General features: G+C 49.2%; 1 protein-coding gene across 1 annotated transcript in view; it reads left to right on the plus strand.

Moving 5' to 3' along the window:
- Mvb12b (multivesicular body subunit 12B) overlaps positions 1–27006 on the plus strand; it is a 172874-nt gene that overhangs the window by 133946 nt on the left and 11922 nt on the right. Inside the window, exons 8-9 of the mRNA XM_029559674.1 lie at positions 15685–15740; positions 18769–18828. Of these exons, the coding sequence (XP_029415534.1) occupies positions 15685–15740; positions 18769–18828 (116 nt within the window). The remainder of the gene's footprint in view (positions 1–15684; positions 15741–18768; positions 18829–27006) is intronic.

Consider the following 27006-nt stretch of genomic DNA (forward strand, 5'->3'; position numbering starts at 1 on the left):
TGTTTTCTCGTGTGCTGTCTGCCCAAGAACTCTGCATGGACCAGTCTACACTTGCCCTCCAGCTGGACTGTCTCTTTCTGAATGGGCTACTGCTATAAGCAATGTGGAACTGAAGGAACCAAGCAGCTTTTGGGGGGGCCTAAGGGGTCTGTTTCAACCCCATCATATTTGGGGGACAGATGCTAGGCATGGTGAAATACAGAGGAGTGGGCTCCGGAGAGGGGGTGTCTCTGGGTTGGAAGAAGATGCCGGGCAGGCTGTCATGAGAAACTCGAGCTCCTTGGGTTAAACTCAGTCTTGCACTCTGCCAGCCATGTGTTTCTGGGTGGGTTACTTCTGTGTTCTTTACCTGAATGTGTTCTTTACATGAGTGTGCTCTGTAAGACGGTGTTAAACATTATCCTGGTAATAGTAATAGATCTGTAGCTGTATGCATACTCCACAGGGCTTTCTTGATGGTTAAATCGAGTACACAGGAAGCACCTAGCATAGGTCATCTGCTGCCTTGTCACTACCCTCTTGGGGAGTATAAGCATCCATGGTGAGAGTGACAGATGGGAGCAGGTCCCTGCTGCTCCAGGCCCCTGAACTGGACATCCAAGCCGTTGGTAGAACTGTTCATGGCAAACCAGAGCAGAAACAGGAGGCTGTGAGACAAACCAGGTGTGCCCCCCTCAGCTAGCAGGCCGGCAGCACCTGCCCCCCCCCACCCCGTATTCCTGCCATGTGTGCAGCCCTGCAGCTGTCAGAGCAGCCTCGCAATTTCACAGGCTGGCATGGACTCTGTGGGACTCTCCAGCCATATCTGCTGACTTTAGGTCACGCTGCTGGGGAGTTGTTTGCAAAGAGTCCCAAGTTTTCAATTAAAACAATGAAGAACAGTTTTCCGTAGACAGGAGAAAGAGGAAAAATGCTAAATAGGAAGTCTGTCTTAAGCAGACCTGTGCTGTGAGCTGTACAGAAACAGGATTTTATCATCCACCCATCATGGGCATCTGAAGACTTGAAAGAGACTCAGGGAACATCTTTTCTCCTAACCCCGCGATTTTCAGCTCCTAATATCATTTCACATTTAAAGGTGACAGCAATATCTTTAACGTTTTTCTATTGGATCAATAACGTTTAATGTTCAAAGCAATAAAGCGGAATGCTTTCGTGAGGGCGCTTTATATCACTCATGGAAAATCTAAGTTCAGAAGGAAAGAGAAAAGCACACATAGTATTAGATGTTGAGAGCCATAAACAGACAGAAAAAAAGAAAAGGGACCACGGGTGTGAGCAGGCAGCCTGGTGGGTAGGTGGGTGTGCAGCTGCAGCTTAAGGAAGAGGGTCCCACTCAGGGCAGTGAGCACACAGAGCCCTCGTCCATCTGTCTCCACCCAGAAGCTGAATATGACAATGTTAGCATTTTTCATTCCCCTGATGTTACCATTAATAAAGCAGTGATCCAAAAGGGGCTTTGCTGAGTCGGTTCTTTATGTCCCCATCACTCACGGCGAGATAATTTCACCCAGGATCGTTTTAAAATTAAATGACGATAAAAACGCTCTGCTGTTCTGTGTTCACCAGTTCATGGAAGTCTATCAAGTCATTAATGTGTCATGACAAACTGCTCAATGGATACAAGAGTAATTAATTATTTGAATAAATAACAAGTTGAACTTGGGGCTTTGAACCACAAAGACACCACACATTCCATTAAGGGTATCTTGAGAGACTCTTCAGGGCACCTGTATAAAGAGTTAAAATGCAGGCCAGGGCACTGGAAGTGATGAAAACTGACTTCATAAACACAGGGTCACGTGTTACGAAAGGCGAAGTGACACATTTGCGTGCCCACCTGCAGTTCAGTGTCAAAAGTTCCCTGGCAGCGGTCATTTCAAGATCCCACTTGATCAGCGATGACTTCAGAGAACAATTACACAGATTTTCATAATCACCATTAATCTGTGCATATTTTTCAAGATAATTACAGCAATTATTATTTAGATTTTTCTTTTATATGCCCATTGTAGAAAGGAACAAGTGCTTATTATCCTGGAAGTTCAAAGAACCTTGGATTAAAATTCTTTGTCATCTCCGTGCTCATTATTTCAACTCGTGTTGCCTGAGAAAGTCCATCAGCTCCAGAAATTAGAGCAATACCACAGGCTCTATTATTAAACCTCAAGGCTGAGCCTGCACCTCGACTGGAGTGGCTGACTGAATTGTTCACTGGAGGATGGCCGTTGTGTTCCCTTGAAATTACTGTCAGGTGACAGGTGATGTGTGTGACAGGTACAGTCAGAGACAGGAGGCAACCGCACACCTATTTTCCCTGGAAGAGCTACAAAGTGAACTAGCCACTGATATTTAGAGGCGTGTGTGTGTGTGTGTGTGTGTGTGTGTGTGTGTGTGTGTGTGTGTGTGTGTGTGTGCGCGCGCGCGCGCGCGCTTGTGAAATTGATGCCCTTTAAAGGTTAAATATTAAACCTGAAACCTGGGTAGTTCATGGCTTTGTACTTCACAGACACGGCAACCCCAATAGACGGCAGCACACCCTAGGATATTTGCAGATCAAAGCGGATGTCTCTTCAGTGCCTAGTTCTGCCTCCAGCTGCTCTTTCATCCCCTGTCACCACGACCTAGAGAGCTTGCCTGCCAGAGCACCATGTAGAGAGGTGGCTGTGGCTTCCTACCACTTTGAGCAGAACACGTGCGTCTGTGTGGGTGTGGCGATCCTTCCCCTGCACCCCACCCCAGCCATGGTTAGTGCTTATGTCTCCCATCTTCCCATGTCCACGCTGTGGGGATGATCATTGGTATCAGCTTAACCAGACACCGTGAGGAGGGACACTGGGAATTTGGCACTGAACTGGCGGCCCAGTGTTTGAGCTCCCATAAAGGGGGTGGGGGGAATCTAAGGCATAGAAACAACTTTCTTCCTCCAGTTAAATGGGTCTTGTTCTCTATCATTGTGATGACCTAGCTCCAACATACTCACGCAGCACAGTTCTCCAGGAAACAAGTTCACTCAGGCTGCAGCCAGACCTGCTGTAGTGGGGTCTTCTTACATGCTGCATGCCTGGTCTCATGGAATGAGCTGGGTCTGCAGGAAGATGAGGCCTGGGGTCTGTCACACTCACCCTCCAACTAGGGCAGGAGGAGAGGAGAGCCCAGGACCCTGGGATATGATTCCACTCATCAGAGCAAATATCAGTGCCAGAATTGTCATGTTTGGGATTTTTTTTTTTAAGCCCGTAGGCGATCTCTTCAGTCTTCATAAAATTTAGACTAGACCTTTCTAGTATGTTCAATTCACAGGCTGCTCTCTTACTACTGAGGTACCTGGGAAGATAGAAATGAGTCATGGGATCAAAGATGGGCTTGGGGCTGAGGAGATGGCCCAGTCAGTAAAGTGCTTGCCTTACAAGCAGGACCTTAGGTCAACCCCCAGAACCCAAGTGGTAGGTGGAGGCAGGAGGATCCCTGGGGACTGCCTACCCAGCTTAGCCTACCTTGCAAATTTCAGGCGGATGAGAGACCCTGTTTAAAAAAAAAAAAAAAAAAAAAAAAAGGGAGGAAGGAGAATAGCACCTGAGGAATGACACCGAGATTGACCTCTGGCCTACACACACAGGTGAACATGCATGCACGCATACACACACACAGGATTGTCACTTTGTCGTGGAGTCCTGGAGGATTCCCATTACAAAGTAGACTGTCCTGTGGACCTATTGTCTGTGTCCTGGGGATGACGGTCCCCAGGCTCGAGGCAGCAGGTAGCCTCACGGCATTGTGAGAATATTGGGCAGATGCATAGAGTGGAGGCCACTGAGTCTGATGAACGGCACTGCTGGAGGTGGGACTGGCACTTGGCATACTCAGTACAGAAGTGCTGAGTAGGATCAGGAGGCTTGAGTGCTGAGGGATGAGGAGCTGCATGTAGGGATACCTGGAGTACATGGGGAGGTTGGGGTTACATACATGGGGATACCTGGAGTACACGGAGAGGTTGGGGTTACATACATGGGGATACCTGGAGTACACGGAGAGGTTGGGGTTACATACATGGGGATACCTGAAGTACATGGGGGAGGTTGGGGTTACATACGTGGGGATACCTGAAGTACATGGGGGAGGTTGGGGTTACCTCACCCTGGGAGCTTTAGGAAAGAGCTGAAGTCTTTGAGAAATGGCAAAATGAGGCCTGCCCTTGAGAGTAGACTGGGGTAGCCATGAAGGGTGTCCCCTGGAGACAGCCCACAGGATGCTGCCTGACCCTAACATCTCTTCTTGCCCTGGAGTGTAAGTCCCTTTCACTTTTCTCCAATAGATGTCACCTAGGAAAGTGTTCCCATCCCATGCAGCATCTGAAGGAATGCAGTGGACTTAAGTCTACTTAGCAACTCTCTGGGCCTGACAAGCCACTTATCCCTGACTTCAGACAGGGTGTTGATCCCCCAAATACCTAGGCCATGTCAAGTTTAGGTGAGAATGTCTGTCGCTGCCCTGGATACACCCTCCCTGGTGCCTGTGCTCCAGGGAGGGGTCAATACTTGCCTCCAGTGCCTAGAGTATCTGAGACATCTTCCCTTGGTTCCAGAAGATTGTGGGTCGGGGGCGAGTTACCTGGCCAAGGACCTGCTCTTTTTGAGACACTTCTTGAGGGGAAGCTCAGAAATCAGCCAATTTAAATCCAGGTACTCAAGACACCAATATGTATTTGCTGTTTGTGATGATTTTTGCCCTTGTGAGACCAGGGCAGGACACAGGTAGATCTTAGACCTTGTCTAGCCAAGCCTAGTTGCATGGGAATTACCCAGGGGCTTTGAAAAATGCTGATGCCAAAGCCACCCTCTGACTCATTAAATCAGATCCTAGGCAAGGCAGGTATGAGTGGCTGAAAGTAACAGCCATATTTTGAAGTTCATCAGATGAGCATCTAGAGTCAATCAGTGGCCCAACCAGCGCTTCCGCTCCCAGATGGGGCCTCAGATAATTAGCCCCTCACACTGCCTGCAATGCCAGGCCTTTGCTCACCAGTGTTTACTCAACAGCAGATGCCTGTTATGTGCTAGGCACTGTTGGAGGAGCTTAGGACAACAGCTGTCATGGAGCCAGATTGGGGGAGCTGAGGTGAGGAGGGCATTGAGATGTGGCTTTCTAGCAGCTGATCTAGAAAGCTGAGGCATTGTACATCCTCGTGTAGTGATGAGAGTCACAGCCAACATATTGGATGTTCGTGTCACTCCTTCTCCTGAATCCTTATATCGCTCCCAGGAACTTCTGGAAAAATCAATCTGAATTTACCCTCAAAATGCAACCCCTCTGTCAGTTTCTTTGCTCTATTACCATCAAGATTGAGGGCTTGAGATAGGCCACAGTTGTAACTGCTTGGGGGTTCTATGGGTCAACAGTGGTGGTTGTTCTGGTCTGGTCATCCTGGCTGGGCTGGATGGTCAAGAATGGCCCCAGCAACATGTAGGGCAGGTGACAGGCTGCTTGGTGTGGGGAGACCATAGGAAGACCCCTAGCCTTTGCTTCATCCTTTAGGAGGCCACCCTGGGCTTCTCACACAGCCAGCCCAACATCCCACAGGGAGGGACCACAATCCCTGCTGCTCAAGGTGATGCCACGTAGGCTAATGTCCCATTAGCCAATAAAGTCACATTGCCAAGCTCTGATTCAGGGTGCAGAAGCAGATCCTTTACAGAGGGACACGCATGCTTGGATAGGGGGCCCCTGCGGCTCTTTTGCAGCCTTCCAACCTCTGTGTGCCCTCAGAGGAGCTGCATCCTGACAACAGGGCTTTCTCTTTCTGGGGCGGGGGAGTTGTTGGGGAAGAAGAGAGGGTTTCACTGTTTAATTTATTTACATCTACTTTAGAGCACTTTCTATGATGCCCCAGAGATACATACTTTATAATTAAGAAATCTAGTGTTTGAGATAATTCCTATTAAATCTGGGATGTCAGCCCTGGGGTAGACATTTAATAACCTTGTGTGTGCATGCCACTGACTTCTGTGGGATCTCAGATTTGATTGACATGCCATCACCTTTCCTGAGTCTGTGAGTAGAGTGTATGAGGATACCTGTGAAGAGTCCGGCTCTGCACCTTCAAGCCTTGTGCTGGGTACGCCATCCTTCAACTGGACTTGTGTGCTGTTCCCTGGTGACTAGGTTTGTGTTGTGCATTCTGGCAGGGACAGCACTGAAGTGGTACTGTCTTCCTTGGCATAGGACATCAGAGGTCCATGGGGTTGGCACAGCTCAGCATTGTGGTTAGCTCAGGTTCCCTGGCTAAGTTGTTTGTCCAATTTTTCACTGTAAAGTTACTGTTTTTCCCTCAATAATTAGTGTGTAATTAGTGTGTAATATAAATGCTTCAGGACACCATGAGTAGCCTGTTCCTCAGCAAGTCCCCCCACACACACCTTTTCCCCACATTTAACATGGGTTGACTTTCATCACTCTTTCAGTATTTATGACCAGGCATTTGGTTGTAAGGAGGACCTTTCTCTCAGCCCCGTGTATTTATTTATTTGTCTGTTTACACTGGCGTGGACCAGTGAATTCTCATTCATTATCATCTTTTGTAGTTTTTTGAGACAGGGTCTGGCTGTGTAGCCCAGGCTGGTGTTGAACTTGCAGTCCTCCTGCCTCAGCCTCCTGAATGCTGGGGTTGCAGGCATGCTCCACCACACCTGGCTCCATCACCATCTACTTGTATGCTTAAATCATTCCGTACTTGACAGGTGGGAGTTCAGTGAAGCCGATGCTCTGTCCTTCTGCCATATTCCGAGTCCTGTGAGGCTGTCTTCCATTTCTGACACAAGAAGATACTCCTGGCTTTTCTTTTCCTGCCAGTCCAGCATCAGTCACTCCTCTAAAGAGCTGCTATTATAGTACAGGATGTGGGAAACCAAAACCAAGGTTTAGGTATACATACTGCCCCCAAGTTGTCCTTGCCTCTAGGCCCTCAGCTGAGAAGTGTGTGTTTGTATATGTGTACATGTAGATGCATGTGCATACACCTATATACATGTGTCAGTATTAAAGTTACATATATATATGAACATACTGCTCCCTCCATCTCCATATTGAAACCATGTTCATACTGATACCTCCAATTTTGGTTCATATCACACAGTGTGTTCTGATCTGAGCATGATTTTTGACAACCTCTCTTCAGTTGAAGTACTGAATGCTACCATAGCATTCTGCTTCTCTGTCCTGGGCCCTGACCTGGGTCCTGACCTCGGTCTGTCCTGGGTCCTGATCTGGGTCTGTCCTGGGCTCTGTCCTGGGCCCTGACCTCGGTCTGTCCTGGGCTCTGTCCTGGACCAGCCTCTCTACTCAGTGTTTTCCTTCAGATCATGTTCTCTGCTCTGTACAGCTGTTATCACAATGCTGTAACTCCCAAATCCTCCTGCTCACATACGCATACATGCTCACACATACATTTCCTCTCATACACACTCACAAATACACTCACATACATATACACATTCTCACATACAAGTACACATTCTCACACAGAGATACACAGACATTCACATAGACTCACATACTCTCACACATATACAGACTTACACTCACTACAGACTCAGACACACACAAATTCACACTCGTGTATACACACAGACTCACACAAACTCATACTTATGCACACAGACACACTCTCATTCACTCACACACTCTACTTGGCCTAGTGTCTGTTTTTCTATCCAGACAGTCCCTACCAGCTAGTCCCATGTTCTTGGTATGGTGTTCTGACCAGCATGAACCAGTTTTCTTTGGTTGGGGATCTCACAACCCCCCCACACAAAAGCAGAGGCAAATAGAAGCTCCAGCCTCTTGCTGGCTCCCCTACCCTCAAGCAGTCTCTGGCATCCCCCTCTTGCCCTGGATTCCTCCTCCAGCCCAGGTCTCAGTTCTCCAAGTGCACGCTTCAGCCTGCCCCCTCCCTCTGCCACAGTTCTCACCCTGACCACCCACCCATGCCCTCAGGTTCAGAGGGATGGCTCCTGGACCCTGCCTGTGGCCTCGCTCATCCAGTCCATCTTCACCCCACAGCAAGGGTGAGATCCTGGAGTTGACTCTCACTGCTATCTCTCTAACCCACAAGCTCTTGTGTGACTTACCTTCCAGCCATCTAGGAGGACAGTCAAGGTCACTTAGGAGCCCCTTGGGTCTCTGCACCCTACTCCTATGTCCAAGTTAGAGCTATACTTTCCAACATGGTTAAGTTCCACAGCAAAGCAAAAATTGAAGTGTACATCAGTTATGCCCCGTGCCACTTTTGCTTAAAAAAAAAAAAAAAATGCAAAGCGTATTTCTTTACACAACCAGACATACCTGTAAAGGCAGAGAAAATGGCTGGGGCTCCAAGGCCTATACAGACCATTAACCCCAGGGTTGGGAGCTATGGGCACTTTAACTTAGCTGTCCTTTGGGAATAATTTCCTTGGAAAACAGATTCATGGAATGAGAAATTTTAAATATACAATTTAAAAATACATGTGTTGGTTTTAAGAAGGTGGAAAGAGGCCCAGGAAGGGAAGGTCCATTGTCCCTCCTGAGGTGCCTGCCTTGCAAGCAGGTGACTGTGTGTGAGGGTCAGCCAGCGGGGCCTATTACTGGCCACTGAGCTTTGCCTCTAGTACAGTAACAGTGACTAGTCATTTTAGTCCACGCCCACCTCCCTGGGGCTCTTGGGTAATTTGCCTTCCTCAGCCCTCAGGTTCTACTTTGCATCCTGTACATACAAAGATCTTTGTCTCCTGCTGGGTTTGCTCCTTGGGACAGCAGGTGTGACCACTAACCTGAAAGCCTCTTGACCATAGAGACCCCTCGAGCCAAGTGCAATTGGTCTTAGCCCCAAATCAAGAGAGAAAATTAAAGGGCTCTCCTGTGAGGAGTGTGGTTCTGACTAGCACATGTCTAGTTTCTTCTGGATGCGGGATATGCCCCCTGCTCTTCCCGTTCCCACGGCTTTCAGAAAATCTCCCTCACGTGCCCAGGTGTCTACATTAGAGGACAGGCTGCTCTGAGCTGAGGGATGGGGCCTGATTCTTCCCAGGGTACTGGGGATATAGAGGAAGTGCCCAGCATGTTGTGTAGATAGGGTCTGGGGATGATTATGTGTGCGCAAGGTTCAGATTGCCTGTGCCAAACAGAACGTGGAAGGTGTTCATTTGTGGTGTGAAAGCCTTTTGTTAACCTCTGACTTCCTCACAGCAGCTTTTTTGGTTCATTTGTTTTTCGTTTATGAAGCAAGGGGTGGAACCCAGGGCCTTACACATGCCAAGGGAAGCGTTCCATCACCAAGCTATGTTCCCAGCCCTTGGGGATGCTTTTCTAGGGGACATCAAGCAAGTTATGGAGGGTGGTTCTCTTGAAGGAAAGAATTCAGTTAAGAGACATAGACAGTTTAAGCAGAAGTTTATTTAACAAAGTAAAACATTCCAGAGGAAAACTGGAGTGGGCTGCCCCAAGGTTGGAAGCAGCCTAGTGCATTCTGTGCTGTGGAATTTCAAGTTTTATGAATATTTATGAACTGTCTTATTCATGGGATAAAGTGACCCATTTCCCCCACCAGATCATGGTGGCCTGGATCTCACTTTCAGAGTATTTCTTCCCGTGATCCTCTAAGAAAGCCCATGGGGTTGGGGAGCAGGGTCAGAACCACAATACAAATGATATTTTAATGATGTCAGACCTTTGAGGGGGCAGACCCTTCATCAGTGCACATGTGGGAAAATGCCCTGAACATGTACAAATAACCTAGCTGGAGCGTCAAGGATATTTTAACCACAAAGGGCATCGGGCCGTCCAGAAGACCTCTAAGATGCTGCTGCTGTCTTCCTCGGTTCCCTCACATCTAACTCCTTACTCATCTGAAATCAGACTCTGCCAAGGACCTTGTTTACGGCTCGAGCTTGACTTGTAACTCCAGGGAGGACAGATGCCAGGGAGAGCCACTTAGGGTCCCCTATGAATTATACCAGGGCAGGCATTGTGTCAGTGCCTCTGGAAGCCTTTGGATTGGGGCACAGGGGTTAGATGATGTGACATGGCTGCACGAACAATTTGTGTGAAAGACAGGAGAGGCCTACCACAGCAGGGCCTCTTCCTCTGTGCAGTAATATTAATCACTATAATGCCTAACCACTTGAGGAGCTACTTTGTACAGAGGCTTTATGTTTCTGTGTCATGGAAACTTCATAATGGCCTGGGTATTATGATTTTCTTTTTCATAAATAGATATTTTGAGACGGTGTCTGGGCTTGTAGCCATGACTTGCTATGTAGACCAGGATGGCCTCAATCTCAGAGAGATCTGCTTGCTTCTGCCTCCCAAATGCCGAGATTAAAGTGCCATCATGCCAAGCTATCATTCTTTTCTATAGAAAGGCTCAGAAAGATCAACCTTTGTCCTAGTTACTGCTGGTCTAAGAGACCTCATCTGAACACATTCCCTAAAGAAAGAGTTGCTGCTTTGCATATGAAAATAAGTTGCATCTCAAGTGCTCGGTGCATTCATGTCATCTTGCAAAAGACTGGACATGGTTGCCCCGGGACAGATTGACTCAGGGTTAAATGACTTACCCAGAGCCACATGGTTAACGAGCATCTGAGCTGGTGCCACAGCATGTGTGTCTGACACCAGCACCTGTACTTTTCCTTCCCACGATGCTGCCTCCTTCGTGAGGCTCCGGCTGTGGCTGATAAATCACTCCTTTTGGCTTATGAATAACATGGCAAAACAAATTACTTTGGGGACCTAAAAGGAAGTTGTTGGCCTTATGTAAACTCAATTGGAGTGTCATGGAGCAGACAGCTCTGGAGGCGTCTACAAATGCCTTCCACGGATTATCCCCGAAGTCAAGTCACCAAGAAGGCAGAACAGGCTCCATGTTTTGGTTTGCAAATGAGTTTTGAGAAATGGCCTTGAGATCTCGAGTTGTTGCCAGTTTTCCCATCACAAACTGTAAAGAACTTTGGGAATGCCACAGGGAGGGAAGAGGAGGGGAGAGGAAGGAGTTGGGATGCTGGTTATTTACTGCTCTGAGCCCCAAGCAGGTACACAGGATTAACAACCTCCCACTACTCCAACCACATTTAATTTCAGTCTGAAAATAACTGCCTGCTAATAAGCCACACAGTTCACCATCATCTCAGCGAGGATGTACAGTTACTTGGACTCACTTAACACCACGTGGTGACTATAAACAGGTAACAACTGAGATTCTGGTAATGGTGTCTTGTTTTAAATTTTACATTTTTATAACATGGTTTTAAGACTATCAAGCATGTTGACATGAAATCCCAGCATTGAATGGAGCATTTCCCTGTCCTTTCCGCTGTTCAGATGTCTAGGAGGGATGGGGTCAGCTGTCCTGACCTACGGGGACTCAGGGGTGATGGAGGGGACCCTCAGTCCAGACCTGGTCGGTTTGTGCAGAGCCTGAAAAAGCCATGGGGCATGTGTTGAGACAGGGACCTGAGGCCGGCTCTGGGGATTGCCAAGATCCCATCCTGTTTCCAGGCAGAGTTCTGCAGATTCATGGCAGCAATCTGTGGGAGCAGAACTCCAATTTTATGTCCAAACAGATGCAGCATGCAAATCCACTCTTTCCCCAAGAATAGCAAAGACAGGTATTTGGGTCAGCTGGAGAAAAGAAAAACAAAACACAACTACCGGCTCCCTGCTCTTCCTGCTTTCCAACATGGGGTGGGGCTAGTACAGTAGCAGAGTTGCGCTTTATTTGTTTAAACCTTGCAGACTCTGTAAGCATGCATGGTCCTCTTGACTTGTGCTGCCTGGTGGTAAAAAGAACAGTTGAATGAGCTCATTGTTTGCCAGCTTTTTTCTTTAATGTATTTTACAAACACTCGCGGTGACAGGCCTGACACGCAGATTTCTATGTCCTCCTTCAGTCTGGGATTACAGCATTAATAACACAGTTCCGTGCATCGTGCCATTTTTAAGCATGATCGTTATGATAAAGGGCATATACTTAATTACAGGCCTGCTTAATTACAGCTCTGTTGAAGCTCGTTTGTTTAGGAGAATGCTAATTGCGCTACGGAGCCCGCGGCACAGCCTCGCTTTCATCTGCTCCATATCGCTCAGTCCATGGATCAGCATTTTGTTAAAACTGCCACAAAACATGTTTTTAAAGAAATTTTTAAAAAGAAGAAACCAGTGGGCTGATACTAAAGGGACACCTACCCAGAGAGTGGCTGGGGGCCACAGTACCCAGCAACAATCCCCACATGCCAGGCACCTCATCTCTGTTGTCAGATTTTGTGTTTTAACGCACAGACGCCTTCAGAATGAGCTGCTCAAGTATTAGACCCATTTTACAGACAGGACAGCAGGACCCAGAGCTGTGTGGCCCTGCCATGGACATACAGCCATGTACTAAGCTGGAATTGAAAATTCACTTCTGAGCTCCCAAGCCCACCCTTCCACACCATAGCCACCACAGCACAGGTGCAGGGCAGGCTGTGGTTCTAAACCCTGGCTCTGTCCCAACTCCAGAACGCCTCCACGCCTCACTTCCATGAATAGAACTTGCAAATGGAAATGCTGAAGGTTAGAGTATTTGATGCAAGTTCATGACCCAGTCCATGGAAAAGAATCTTGGGTTTCAAACCTTTCCTCTCTTTTTTGCAATGGACTGGGAGAGAATTCCTGTTACCTCCCAGGATTGGGGGAATCTTTATAATGTCACCCTGGGGACCCCAAGGCCCGAAGAAAGGGCCAGTTACCAGTGCTGGAAAGGCCACCATTGGTGCCAAAGAAGGAAGACAGGCGTCAACCCTGCTTCTGGGTTGTGGCCATGCACAGGTCAAGCAGGAAAGAGAAGCCCTAACTCCTGCTGACTGGCAGGGCAGAGAGGCCCTGTGAGCTGTGACTTCTCTCAACTGTCACCAGGTCCATCAACAGTGTGTGGCCTTGAATAGAACAGTAGAGGGGAAAACATAAAACATACCAGCTCTGGCCAGGGAAGGAGACAGGAAGAGAACAAGGCTTCTCAGGAGAGTGGGACGAAGATCACTTGTGAGCAGTCTTGGGAAATCACATGAAAATACATGCCATCGATTTTAAGGATTATGTTTGCCAAATCTCTGGATGGTTTCAAATATAGAACAGCCCCCGAGATGAGAGGGCTAGGAGAGGCCTTAGCCTCCCATAGCTGAACTCTGCAATGCATGCAGACCCTACCCAGACCCCAACTAGCATTAGCACTCTGCCTGTTCACTCTGCTTGGTGCCTCTTCCAGGAAGAAAGTGAGGCCCCTGAACCAGGGCTGATCTGACCAGCCCTTCTCCCCGAGGCTCTGGGTTCCTGGTAGACATTGGCTTATGCCCATCAGAGGCCCAGTCTGCACTCTCCACGTGCCAGGCACAGTGCTGAACTCTTGGTGTCAGGCAGGAGCACAGGTGGTAAAGGAAAGTGGCGGGGGTCTCCCCTCCTTGGAGCAGTAGTCCCGGTCAGCTTCTCCTTTTCTTCATGGTATCAGTTTCTGGTCCCTTGCTGTCCTGCCTGTCTTCAAGGCTGTGAGAATGATCATGAGAGAATGTCCTGTCAGCACTGGAGGCACAACTTAGGCTTGAGCAGACCAAGACCAGTGGTGCTCTGGTCCTGCAGCCGAGCTGTGAGGCTGTGGCCTGGAGGGCACTTTCCTTGCTCCATCATCAGATCACAGATGCCTTCGAAGCCCTTTCCCCTTTCTCCCTTACATGTCGTCTTTTCCATCCTGCGTGGCTGGACCTAAACTACAGGATGCTACGTTGACCCCCACCTCATGAACTCGACCCTCTAGTGTAGCCCACATCAACATTCTGAGTCCTTTATCAGATTTCACTGTTAGCCAATTAGCAAGCGGTCCTGCCGGGCCCCCCATCAGTCAAGAGTCTTTTGGGTTGCTGACAGTGCCCTGACCCCACTCAGAGCAGTCTCCATTGCCTAGGCCCACTAGGTAAGGATTCTGTGAGCCATACCTGTTTCTGCTGTTTATCCGTATCATGTACATGAGAACTTTTGTCAGATGCCTTCCTAAAATCTGCGTGCTTTCAGCTGACCATAATCTTTGATATACTAGATTTTAAGTTTTTACATTTATTGTTACTATGTATGTGCATATATGATATCAGGGTGTGGGTGAGGTGTATGCATGTGTCACAGCACACATGTAGAAGCCAGAGGACAACTTTATGGAGTCCGTTCTCTCCTTCTACCTTTATGTGGTTCCAGGGATCAAACTCAGGTTGCTAGGCTTGTTCAACAAGCACCTTTACCTGCTGAGCCATCTCACTGACCCAAGTAGATTTTTTTAATGAAATGTGATTATCAGGAGTGGCCTGGAGGTCCAGTGCCAGCCAGCACTGCCGTCTGCCCCTTCCTGAAGTCATTATGGGCAAATTTGACATGAGCAAGGTTGGGCGCATCTTGTTGATCAAAGATGCTAGGACGCTATTTTTCTCCTGTGTCTCCTTCCCTCTCTCCACTTCTGCTGCTCTCCTTCCCTGGGGCGCTTCGTGCCAGGGAAGGCTTCACTTCAGAAACAGGGAGGTGCACGTCAGTTCCCAGGAAACTGTTCGGAGGCCTCTGTTCTGCTCGCTACATTTCTTCCTAAAACTATAATCTCTCAAAAAATGTCCCTCTCACTGTAGGCTGCAGGTCCCTATGCTGCAGGCCAGATCTGCAGGCTGAATTTGACCTTGCCTCAGCCCTGACTTTGCTTTGTTCTAAGACAAAAACCAGACAGCATCTGAACAGCCCACTTGTGTGCCCTCGGGTCACATGTAAGGGCCCTGCATCACACCTCTTTCTCCTCCTTGGCAAGATTTCCACCAGGCGTGACACCGGCAGTCCCCTTCTCTAATATTAGTATTCATGGAGACACACTGGGTGGCAACTTTCTCCAAGTGCCTTTGGCAGTGGTGACCTGGACTTGTGGTAGATTGTTGGGGATCGGGTACAGAAAGGAGCTGCCCCTCCAGGCCCCTGGATTCCTCATTCATTGGGTACCCATTCCATATCAATCACATTGGCAAGCCTTGAGTCATCCCTGAAGCCTGGGACTGGGACAGAGGATCAGTGGTGGTGGCCATGACTGCCAGGCCCTGGGTGTGCTCTACTGCAGACCCACAGTACACCTTCTAGCCATAGCCAAACTTCCTTTACACATGACTTCACATGCTCACTAGAAGTCCCAACCAGGACTGAAATCCAGTTATCCTGACTCTAGAACTGGTTAGCTCACTGGGAGCCCAGCACTGCCCAGGAGAGGATCCTTGGCTCAGCCCAGAGAACGTACAATGAACATGCTACTGCCAGTTTCCTCCCAGGGTGCACCTCTGTCCCCCCCAGCTGTGTATCATTTCCTTCTGTCGTTGGCCTCTTGGTGGCTCCCACCACCTACAGTGGAGGCCAGACTCCTGGGTGAGGTGGGAGGGGCTCCTACCATGCTATTCCCTGAGCCCCATCTGCATGTCTGCCTGCACACAGAGGATGCGCCACCAGGCATCTGCTTGTGGTCACCTGGTCCCACCCCATAGCTCCCATTCACTTGAGCTGGGCATCACCTGCCTTCATCCAGGGACTGATTGGTCCTCCGTGTGCTGACAGCTTGGGTTCCTGAGCATCAATGGTGTCTTCAGTGCCTTCCTCCTCTTTCTTTTGCAGCAATGGATGGCGTGCCTTTTATGATTTCAGAGAAGTTTTCCTGTGTTCCAGAAAGTGTAAGTTTTATACATGAGCCCCTCCTCTTCTGCCCCTGTGCACATGCACTGTTCTTGGCGCCCTTCCATTCCCTGGGCCCATTGAACTATTTCTTTCTGAGGGTCCTCTGATCCCCTGGAGACTGAACCCCCAAAGCAGAAGGCCCAGTTCCTGAGAGCTGGGATGAATTCTGGTCATCTCTGAGCCTTTCTACTCTGCCTGCACCTAGCAAGTGCTTGCAAAGTGGAAGAAAAGAGTGAGTGAGGCCTGTGGAGAAGAGCGAGGTGTTAAACGCTCGCTCATACAGCTGGGCCTTTTCATTCCACGTGCAATGGTAAATTGGGTGTCTCACCAGCTGTGGAGGGTGTCTTTCCCAAGTTCAGCTCGTCATTTTAGCGTTTTTATTTCACAGTGACGGAGCCTGCCCTGGATTCCCACTATAATTTCCTCATTCTGTGTGCACTACATGCTCTGGTTCCTAGTGCCTCGTACCTCTGCTTGTGGTGTCTGTTTGCCACCAAGCTCCAGGCTGAGCCCCGAGTCCACTTGGGTGAGAGAAGGACTGAGCCAGCCAAGAGCAGAGTCCAGGCAGGATCCAGACCATGAAAGGCACCTGCCGTAGTCAGGGCCTCGAGCTGGGCTGGCGTCTTCTCTTGACCCTTGGTCCTTAGAGATACCTCTCAGACAGCCTGGTCCCCAGGACAGCCCTGGCCCTCCCTCAGCTGTGTAAGCCTGGCCCATGCTGGGTTAGTAATCTTGTTCCTGGCTTTTATCCTTCCTGAAGATGATTGCCTTGAGGAGTTACTAAACACCAGGGCCCAAGTCTGGGCACCAGCTAAAGACTCCTCCGGTGTGTTTTTCTTAGACCCAGCTTACCACCACCAGGCTGGCGATCTGACCTGCTCTGTCGTTTCCATTTTCGTGAAATATAATAGGCCTCCTCTGAACCCTTCTGGTAAGCAGCTTAATCTTGAAAAATGCTCCTGACATGACATGTGGAGCCTGAGGAACTTCCTCAGACTCTACTTGGCCACGTTGCCATGGAGATGCTGGCACCTGCCTCCACTCACCAGCTCCAGTTGGGAAAGTTTAGTGGAATAGTTAGAGCCTAACGATGCAACAGCTGGACCTCTGCTGGATCCTGGGCAGGGCAGGCGAGCAGCCCCATCCTCATGCCATGCAGGCTGGCAGCTCCATCGGAGCCAGACTGTTTTGTGGCTACTGGTAGAGCAGCCCCAGGAGCTCAGGGCCTAATTTGGTGGCCCCATCCCAAGTTCACCCTCAAGAATGTGCTGCTGCCAACTCAGCACGTACTCAAGGCCACGGATGCAGGCCAAGTCCAGTGCTAAGCCCTTCCAAGCAGTTCTCTGTTTAATCCCCTGCAGTCCAACCAGAAGGGCCCACCCATGCCACTTTTAACAGGCTTTTAAAGTAAAGGGGCCAGCCAGACGGTTCAGCAGGTAAAAGAGCTTGCAGCACAAGCCTGACCAGCAGTGTTCAATTCCCAGAACCCACATAAGAAAGCTGAATGCTGTATGATCCCAGCACCCTACAGTAAGATGAGAGCCATGGGCCAAGTAACCTGGGATATAGAGGATGGCAGAAACAACATGAGAGACCACTTCAACAGGGTGGATGGAAAGAACCAATCCTGAAAGTTGTCCTGACCTCCATGTGTACACCCACACTCACACACTAAAAAGGAAAGGGAGGGATGGAGGGGTGGAAGGAAGGAAGGTGTCCTAGTTTGTTTCTTCATTGCTGTGACAAAACACGCTGACCACTACCAACTTGGGGAGGAAAGGGTTTATTCAGCTTACATCTCCCAGGTCATAGTTCATCCAGGAGCCCAAGGTAGGAACTCGGGGCAGGAACCTGGAGGCAGGAGTTGGAGCACGGGCCATGGAGGAATGCTGCTTACTGGCTTGCTCCCCTGGTCCCTGCTCAGCCTGCTTTCTTATGCAACACAAGCCCACCTGCCCAGGGGTGGCACCACCCACAGTGGGCTGGGCCCTCCCACATCACTCATCAAGAAGATGCCCCTCAGACATGGCCACAGGCCAGTCCAATAGAGGAAATTCCCCAGTTGAGGCTCCCTCAACCCAAATGTGTCAAGTTGACACTAAAACTATCCAACACAGAAGGGTTGACTAACCTGTCTTGCCCATGAGGAGACCAGTTTACAATCCAGAGCCAGGCTCCAGGCCCCAGGCACGCAGGGCAACCCTGCAGCCCAGTGTAGTTGCTAGCACCACACCTTCTCCAGGGCTGCTGCTGGTCAGAGCCACAAAGGCCCTGGGTTCCACCTTCATATCCAGGCTGCCACCAGCCTAGACCAGAGTCTGGGCTCTCTTCCTTGTTGCTGGAAGGAATTCCGCCCAGGGTCTCATCTCACAGACAGGGAGGCTCATGCATTTCAGCCCCAGCTTCTCTGGACCTCCAGCTGATTCTCATGGCTCATGCATTTTCATTCAGTTGGAGAGTCGTCATTTGCCAAGAAAGGTCCCTATCCCTGTGGAATGGCAGACCCCATTAATGTGCAGTGTCATCACTTTCGCCACTGTTGACCTTGCGAACCATTAGCTGATGGACTATTGTTTCCTTTTCCTGTCACTTTCGAAGTCTGGAATTCCCCTGATCCTTCCCTGGATACCCCAGATTCCTGGGACACCTCAGGCCTCCACCATTCTGTGGAGGCACCTCTAGCCCCTACTCCAACAAGGAAGCATAACCCTCACCTGTGTTCTTATTCAACAGCAGGAGACAAGCAGAGCTCATTGGCCATAGGCACACCTTCCAGGAGGTCAGGACCCCCCCAGGGGCGGTGGACATATCACGGTGGAGCAGTAGTCCTGTGACACCGAGGGGCTCACCCTTCCATGGTCTTGGAGACTTCTGCCTTGACCATGTAATGACTGCTGCATCACAGTTCCTGTGGGAGGGAACACTGGTTCACCAGGGATGTAGGAACTTGACGATTGTCACAAAAGCAGGTGTGGAAGGGACATTCTCCAGCCACCAAGAGGGTGACTTGGGTTGTCTTTTCAGATGCAGCCCTTTGACCTCTTGGGAATCACCATCAAGTCTCTGGCAGAAATTGAAAAGGAGGTAAGTACACGACCTCTCCAGGCCTGGGTCATTGCTTACTCCCCTAGGGTCCCTGTCACACATCAGGGTCGGTTCCAGGAATGGCTGGTGGGAGAAGTCCTTCTGAGGAAAAAAAGACCATTTTAATCGGACTTATTCCTTAGAAAAAGTGAGTCACTTTGAACACACCTGTTACTTGCAGTGGACCAGCACCTTGTCTTCTGTAAGTCAGAGGTTCGAAGCCCAGTCAGAGCCATGAGGTCGGTTCCACTGTTTAAAAAAAGTCTCCACTTCATGGAGGTGTCAGGAGCAGAACAGACACAGGTATCTTCCTTTCCTCCTGTGTCTGATCATTTGCTGTGGGAAGGGTCTTGGGGATTTAACCAGACTTCTTTATGACTCAGAGGAGGGTCCAAGGTCCCTCACACTTGGTTATCCAGACCCTCATTTGGTAGGCTGGTTTTAGGGCATGTGGGCATTTTCCTGATAAATTAGAAAGACATTGAGGATCAGAGTGGAAGGAGAGCTGGGGGCGGGAACAGGCCTGAGACAGTGGGGTGCACAGGAGGCCAAGCCTGCTAGACTGTCCGCTGTTCACAGGATCTGCATCCTCCATGCAGAGGAGGCTGTCACACAGTCACATGCTGCAGCCAGTGCTCCTTGGAGAGAAACATTTGTCTCAAAGATGGAAATGGTAGAACCATTTCAATATCCTCAGATCCTTAGGGTTTTCTCTTATGTACCCAACCAGCAGAAGCAGGTTGCATTATTGAAAGATGGCTGGAATCAAGGAAAATTGAATCAATGCAGTACAACAAATTTCTAAACCTGTCAGAGCAAGAACAAGACAAAAAACTCCCCTTTTGTCTTTGATTTTCAGTAAATCATAAAAACCTGATTGTCACCTACAGTTCTGTTTGCTGGCTGGCAACAGGGGAAATGGCTGACCACAATGTTAGAAATATAGATGTGTATAGACTTCCACATCTGCCCTTAAAATCGAGGTAGCTGTGGCCAGTTTTGAGGTCTGCCTGCTTACGAACAGCCTTTGCAAGGAGCCACGCACAGGGCAGGGCTCTGCACGGGTTAGAGCCTCATGAGTACCTAGGGGAGGCTTTGAGGTGGGCTGCTTCTGCAGTGGGAAAACGGGGCCCTGGCACCCTAAAGACAGGCAGCTCCAGTGTCTGTGTGACCTTGGTCTGACTGCCTGACCCAGGCAGGTTGCCTCCCTGTCTTTGGGGTGGGGGGCACAGGAGAACCCATGTCATGGGACACTTGGTGAGTGCTGTGTGAACAGGTGACCCTTGCTGTGCTTTACATCCTTACTGCTCCACTCTCCCCACATCCCCTTCTTTTCAAAACTATTTTATGTGTATGAGTGTATTGCCTGCATGTGTGTAAGTGCACCATGTCGTGCAGTTCCTGTGGAGGTCTGAAGAGGGCATTGGATCCCCTAGAACTGGAGTTAAAAGTGGTTATTAGCTACTAGGTGGGTGCTGGGAACTGAACCCGGGTCCTCTGCAAGAGCAGCCAGTGCTCTTAACCGCTGAGCCACCTCATCTTCTTTAGGGCAGCTTTAATATAATTTGGCAGCAGATTCAGGCCTGTTATTTTTATCACTAAAAACAAGAAACAGAACCAGACTCTGTCAACTGAGATGGCACTCCTTGGCCGCTGACAACAGGCGGTGGATAGACAATGCTTCATGCACTGATGCTGTGGTTTGGGTACTAGAGAAAAGGGGGTGGTTATCCCCAATGCCAAACTTCCTCCTTTGCCAGTGGGCCCTGACACTTGCATCTTCTATTTAAGCACCTGCTGTGTGCATAACCCTGGCATTTCTGGACATTCTCATTTGTTCTCACTCCGAGTGGCCAAGTGACCTCCTCCTTCCCCCTTTTTGAGGAGTAGAAAGTGAGGCTCCGGAGTGACTTACCCAAGCAAGATGGAGTTCTAGTCCTTTCCTTGTGGCTGGAAGTCTGTGGGTCTATGTCCTTTGAAAGTGGCTATCTGGGGACAGTAGGGCGACGTCCCATTTAGGGCCCAGGTGTGTGGGAGCAACGCTAACAGTCTAGGCTCTCCCCCACCTCAAGGGCTGGAATCTGGCCAGGATCTTCTTGCAGTGTGTGTTCTTGTGTGTGTGGCTTCCCTTCAAGACATAGCACTGAGGGCCTCATCTCAACTCTTCTGTGCCTCAGTTTCTTTTTCTGTCAAATTGGGGTTGTAACGAAAATACCCCAGTACTTACGGGGCTCAGCTGAGACTGTGGGGAGCACAGCCGTCATCACCATCACTCTGTCCTCCTCTCCATGGGTCAGGGCACAAGGCAGTGTTCACCCACCCCAGTCAGCAGCCTCAAGTTGCTGGTGAATTACATTAAAGCTGCTTTAAAGACGATTAGGGAAAGGGTGAGAGGGAAAGCAGTAAATAGGATGTAAAAACAAAGCAAGGGTCACCATGGGTGGGAGTGCCTGGGGTCTGTCACTGACTGAAGGTCACCTATATCCATGTGCCGCATGTCATGGTGAACAGTGCCTTCCTGCGACCACCTCGGGGTTCCATGTGAGCATGCCTGGCATTGCCTCTCCTAGCCTGAGCTCAGTATTGCTCCTAGGACTTCGAGACCCAAGGAGACCACCTGCTGCTGTGGCTTCCGTCCTCAGGCCGAAGAGCAGGAAGGGGTCTTCTAGAGTAAGCCAGGTATCCCAGAGCTTGCAGGCTGTCCCTGGGCCAGGACATTTGTTTTTCTCTTCATTCCCAACAGGCCTTGCTGTCCTTGGTGAGGGGCCCCAGCATCTCCGTTTGGAAATTTGCTTTGTTCATTGTCACGGTTGTATTTTACTCCCAATAAACCACCCTACCCCCGAAAAAACAAGCTAGGATGGGCAAGACAGATAACTACCTTTTTAAAAAAATTTTATTTTACATGTATGCCTGTATTGCCTGCATGTAGGTAAGTGCACCCATGTTGTGCAATGCCCGCAGAGGACAGAAGAGGCTGTCAGATCCCCTGGAACTGGAGTTACAGACAGTTGTTAGCTGCCATGTGGGTGCTGGGATTCAAACCTGGGTCTTCTGCAAGAATAGTCAGTGTTCTTAACCGCTGAGTCATCTCTCCAGCCCCATGACCAGTCGTTAAAGGCTCAGGCTCACAACCATAAAATGACTACTTTTTAAAAAAAAAAAAAAAAAAAGGTGGTTATATACACCTTTAATCCCAGAATTCAGGAGACAGAGGCAGGCAGACCTCTGTGAAAGTGAGGCCAGCCTGGTCTACGTAGCAAGTTCCAGGCCAGCTGGGGCTATAGGAGAGACTCTGCCTTAAAAAACAAAACAAAAAAAATTACATGTATTTATTTGGGGAAGGCTGTGCCACCGTGTCATGTGGACATCAGCTGACAATGTGTGGAGGCTGGCTCTCTGATACCATCTGGTTTCTGGGGGTAGAACTCCAGTCATCAGGGTTGACTGCAAATGGCTTTACCAACTGAGCCATCTGAACCAGCCCAGATCACTGTCTTTGAGTTTGGGGCACAGACTAACAACCCACATGCTTCCTAGGGGCCTGCCCTTGGCTCCTCTGCACAGTGGGAGCGGGGTGTCTAGCCAGGGGCTGCCCTGTGCTAGGTGTTGGGAAAGTACTTCCTCTATGGGCAGAAATGGCATCCATCCACCCCAGACTGACGTCTAGTGACCTGCCAAAGTCTCTGCCAACAACTGAGCTGTTACCAAGTGGTCCCAGTAAAAACAAAAGGTCCAGGCATGGCCCTGACTGGATGTATCATTGTCTCCTCTCCTGAGGGGGTCAGAGCTTAGAACAGAATGCCCATTCCCGAAGGCAGCCTATCAGTCTGTCCACCTAACATCAGACTGGGTGTACTTTCCTGCCATCCTACCCAGTCTGGGGGACTTTCTTGGGCTCAGTTTCCAAGTCCCATCTCTGCTAGTTGTCCTCAGGAGCTGGTCTACCCATGGAGTTGCTGATCTTGTCATCTGAGCATGCCAGGGACCAAGCACGAGCAGGGAATGCCAGTGCCTAAAGGCACACACCAACTTCCCTGGTGTCCCCACCACAGCCTGGACCCACCAGGTCTGGCACTGAGTAACCACAGCTGGAGGGACAAGGTGTTACCCTGGTCATGGTGGGCAGTGGTACCTCCAATCCCAGAAGCCTGACAAGTTCAAGGGAGAGTATGACACATCCTGATAGGCAGGGACAGCCACGAGCACAAAGAGGGTAGCGTGTACGGCTGACTGCACGGCTTGCCCAGCAGCACTCAAACCCCAATTGTGCACAGAGTTCTTGGTGGATGCACTGATGGTGAGGGGGACATAGTGTTACAGGCAGGACATGGGTCCACAGTCTACATGCCTGTGGTCAGGTGCCCTTAGGTTTGACTCCAGGCACATCCCTTAGTCTCACCACCTCAAGCTGAGCACAGGTCCCCTGGACCCACACACGGTGCATGGTATCACCATGGGGCACCTCACAGCTGGCAGAGCATCTCGAAATGACTCCACTGCCACAAACCAAGGGTTTCCCCACCCCCAACAGGTGGCATGCACAGCCCTCAAGTTCCAAGAAGACACTCAGGAGGGGGGTGGCGTTTTAAAGTTAGTACGCATGCCATCTAGCAGATTTTAGGGGGGAAGTCAGTGTAAAGATGAAATTCCTCTCCATTCAGGCAGCGTCTGAGGTGTGGGAGGTAGAAAATGAACAAAGCTGTGATTAATAAAGTAATTCAGATGCAAAGGCTATCACTTTCCTGGCTCACAATGATGTGGCACAGCCTCCTGTCTGCTCACCTCCAGAAAACCCTCATGCATCCGCTGCACAGAGCAGCGCACCTGTCATCTAGGGCAAGAGAATGAAGTTTTGCTGTGCCCTCTCACCACAAGAAGTGACCAAGGAGCCACAGGAGGGTTTTCTGGCCTGCCCTGGCCTTGTCCCCTTGCTCCCATAGCATTGATCTGCAGGAGGATGGTGTGGGCCCTGTGGGGCTGCTCTTCCCACCAAGCCTCATTGTCCTCCCTCTGCCCCAGCAGAGGCGGCTCCATGGAGAGCATTGCAATTCCGCAGCAATCTGTGATGAAGCGTCTTCCCTGAGTGGGACAATGGGTGTATAAATATTCCCCGTCTCTGAAGCTCTTTATTTCTCTTGTAAGTGGTTGCCCCATTCCTCCTTCTGATGGATTCTCCATCACAGCCAGGGTGGGTCCTCCCCACTCTCTCTAACCACTGTTTTGAAAACCATCCCTGCCTGGTGCCCTCCATCTTCTCTGCTCTCCATTCCCTGGCTGTGGGCTGAGAGGCAGGGTCGTGAAGGTACATCCCCCACACTGCAAGCCTTCTGCATCAGAAGCAGGAGCCCCTGTGATGGAAGGGCATGGGCATTTGGGAAACCAGCAGCTCCAGGCTCTGCAGTTTCCCACCGGCCCAGCTCACCCAGAAGCCTTCACAGATGCACAGGGCTGTGGCCAGGGGAGCGCTCATTAACCTACCTTGCTTCCTGGTAGAGCAGACAGCCTCCATTTTCCTAGGACTTGAAAGCTGAAAGATGAGGCAGAGTCTCATTAGCAGAGGGACAATCTAATATTAATCACTCCCTTAAAATTGACAAGGGAGGCAGTTCATTTAACCACTTAATTGCTACAGGTTTTTATGGGCTGCTGTTTACAGACGTATTTAATGAAGAAGTTATAAATCTAAGAGAGCTTAAAATTTTAATTTTATCCCTAAATATTATCCTTGTTCTCATGTTTGTTCAATCCTCAGGAGCAGAGTCACGTGGGACGCTCTTTAAATGAACATATTTGCTAACTGGCATGATTTCAGTTTTTAAAACATTGGTTCCAGCAATTAGGCATTTTTTTTTCAGTTCCCAAATGACTAGAGGAATTCGTCTTGATTATAATTGCTCTTAGCCACGCATATCTAATTTGTGTCTTTTTAAGTGTTAATTAGTAAACAGTTTGAGCTGACATCTTTATGTGTTTGCGTGTTGAAAAATGGGGCTTCTTGCTTATTTAGCTCGGGGCCGACTCCCCTAACATTTACTTCAGGACATGGAGGTGAAATTAATAAAAACACATGTAGCAGTGTGAAGTAAAAAGAATTTTCGGATTCAAGTTTTGGACATCCCCTTTGCCTGGGCCTCTGCAAATGAATTAAGTTAGGGTAGGTTGGGGATCGCCATCCTGCCGGGAGAAAGAGCAGCAGAAGAGTTTTGCATCTGTAATGAAATGGCAGAGTCCCAATTTTATAAAAGCAAAATGTTCCGATCCCAGCACAATTGTTCATTCTACTTTTGGAACGCTTTCCTTGAGCTTATAAACGTTAAAGAATTTTAAGACTGGGCTGTTGCAGGCGCAAAATTTGTGATCCCTTTCCACCATCTAGTGGTTGAATCTTGAACTGCAACAGGATTATGTGGCCCTCTCATAAGAGTCTGCATGATCTACCTGCTTTCAATGGCTTTATTTTCAATTAGAAAGGTGAAGTATTTGGGAAGATAAATGTGCCTACTTCATTTGCTAAGCAAACGGTAATTAGATCAGTATAACCTTGTTTCCCCTTCCATACATGGTTCAAAACCCTAGCTGCCACCTAAATTTTAAAGAGATCATTCTAGCCCCAAAGAAACCCCAAGAGATTGTGCATTGATGAGGTGGGGGGGGGGGGTTGGTTAGCTGACATGACCATTTTATAATGCACCTCACATTGTGCCCTGTAAGTGTACGTGATGACTGTCGGTTCATTTTTTTTTTCCTTTTTTAATTTTTTAAATTTTATTTTAAAGAAACCTAGTGAATGAGCAGGTAGCCTTAGCCTTTCCGGAGGTGCAGAAGTCAGTCTTCCTAAAATATGGGACAGGGTTTGGACCCACCCCACCACATTCTCTGCTGACCCCAGATGAGAACCACATTTTGTGTCACAGACAGGGATTAACCCTCTTCCAGCGACTGGTAGAAGACCTTGCCAGCATGTTATGATTTGAAGCAGTCTGTGTATGTATGGGGTGGGTGTCTGCTCCTGTGGTGTTCACTTATGTACACGTGTGTGTGTGGAGGTCTGAGGTCAATGTAGGGCGTCTTCATCCCTCTCCACCTTATTTGAGACAGGGTCTCTCACTGAGCCTGGAGCTCAGTGGTTCAGCTAGGTTAGCCTGGCCAGTGGACTCCAGGTATCCATCTCTCTCAGCCCCTCCACCACTGTGGGTACATTGGCTTTTATGTAGGTACTGGAGATCTGAACCCAGTTCCTCATATTTGATGGCAGGCACTTTATCGACAGCATCTCCCCAGCCCAGGAATCAACTTTTGATAGTGTTTTTCCTGCAGACAACTATTGCACATCTACAAGATGCAAACCTAGAAACACAGTCTAAAGCAAACGTCCCCCTGCTCTCCAGTCTGACACACATCCTGCACACATTAGGCAAGCTCACCCTGTACCCACAGTTCTATAACCTGCTTCCCACTTCCCAGTCTCTCCATTTACAGCTCTGCCTTATTCTAATGGCCACATACCCTGCCCTTTTATGATTACACCATGACTTATTTAGCCTCCTGTTGATTGAGTTTGGAGTTGTCCTCAGTGACTCGCTGTCAGCCCACACAACACACCCTGGATCTTTCTTTAGGAGAGGAAATATTACTATTTTGCCTTCCAAAAGAGATGATCTCATTTAAACCCCCAAGGGAGCACAGGGAGCACAAGGGTAGCGTTCTCCTCGTCCCAGCCTTAGCCAGGTGTCACTGCAGTTTGACGTTGGGCATTTGTTTAATTAATATCTTCTAAAGTTGAAGGCTTCCTCATTTGCTGTTATCCGTGTGTTTTTCTGGGGAATCTTTCATGTTTATGCTCTGGGCTTGGTTATTTTCTATCAGATTACTTAGATTTCTTCATAGTGTGTGTGTGTGTGTGTGTGTGTGTGTGTGTGTGTAGAGATGCATGTATGTACAGGTGCACTTGCCCATGCACATACCTGTGGCTGTCAGAGGTCAACATCTGGTGTCTTCCTAAATAGCTTTCCACCCTATTTTTTTGAGCTACTGTTTTCTACTAGACTGGCTGGCTAGCCCCCCCACCTCCACCCTGGGAGCCTTCTCTTTCCCCCAACTTAGGCCCTTAAGCTCATACAACAAGCATTTCACCCACCAAGCCATCTCCCCAGAACTTTTTTTTTTTTTTTTTTT

The sequence above is a fragment of the Nannospalax galili genome, unplaced genomic scaffold, assembly GCF_000622305.1.
Source record: "Nannospalax galili isolate Female #2095 unplaced genomic scaffold, S.galili_v1.0 scaffold290, whole genome shotgun sequence".
NCBI classification, from domain to species: domain Eukaryota; kingdom Metazoa; phylum Chordata; class Mammalia; order Rodentia; family Spalacidae; genus Nannospalax; species Nannospalax galili.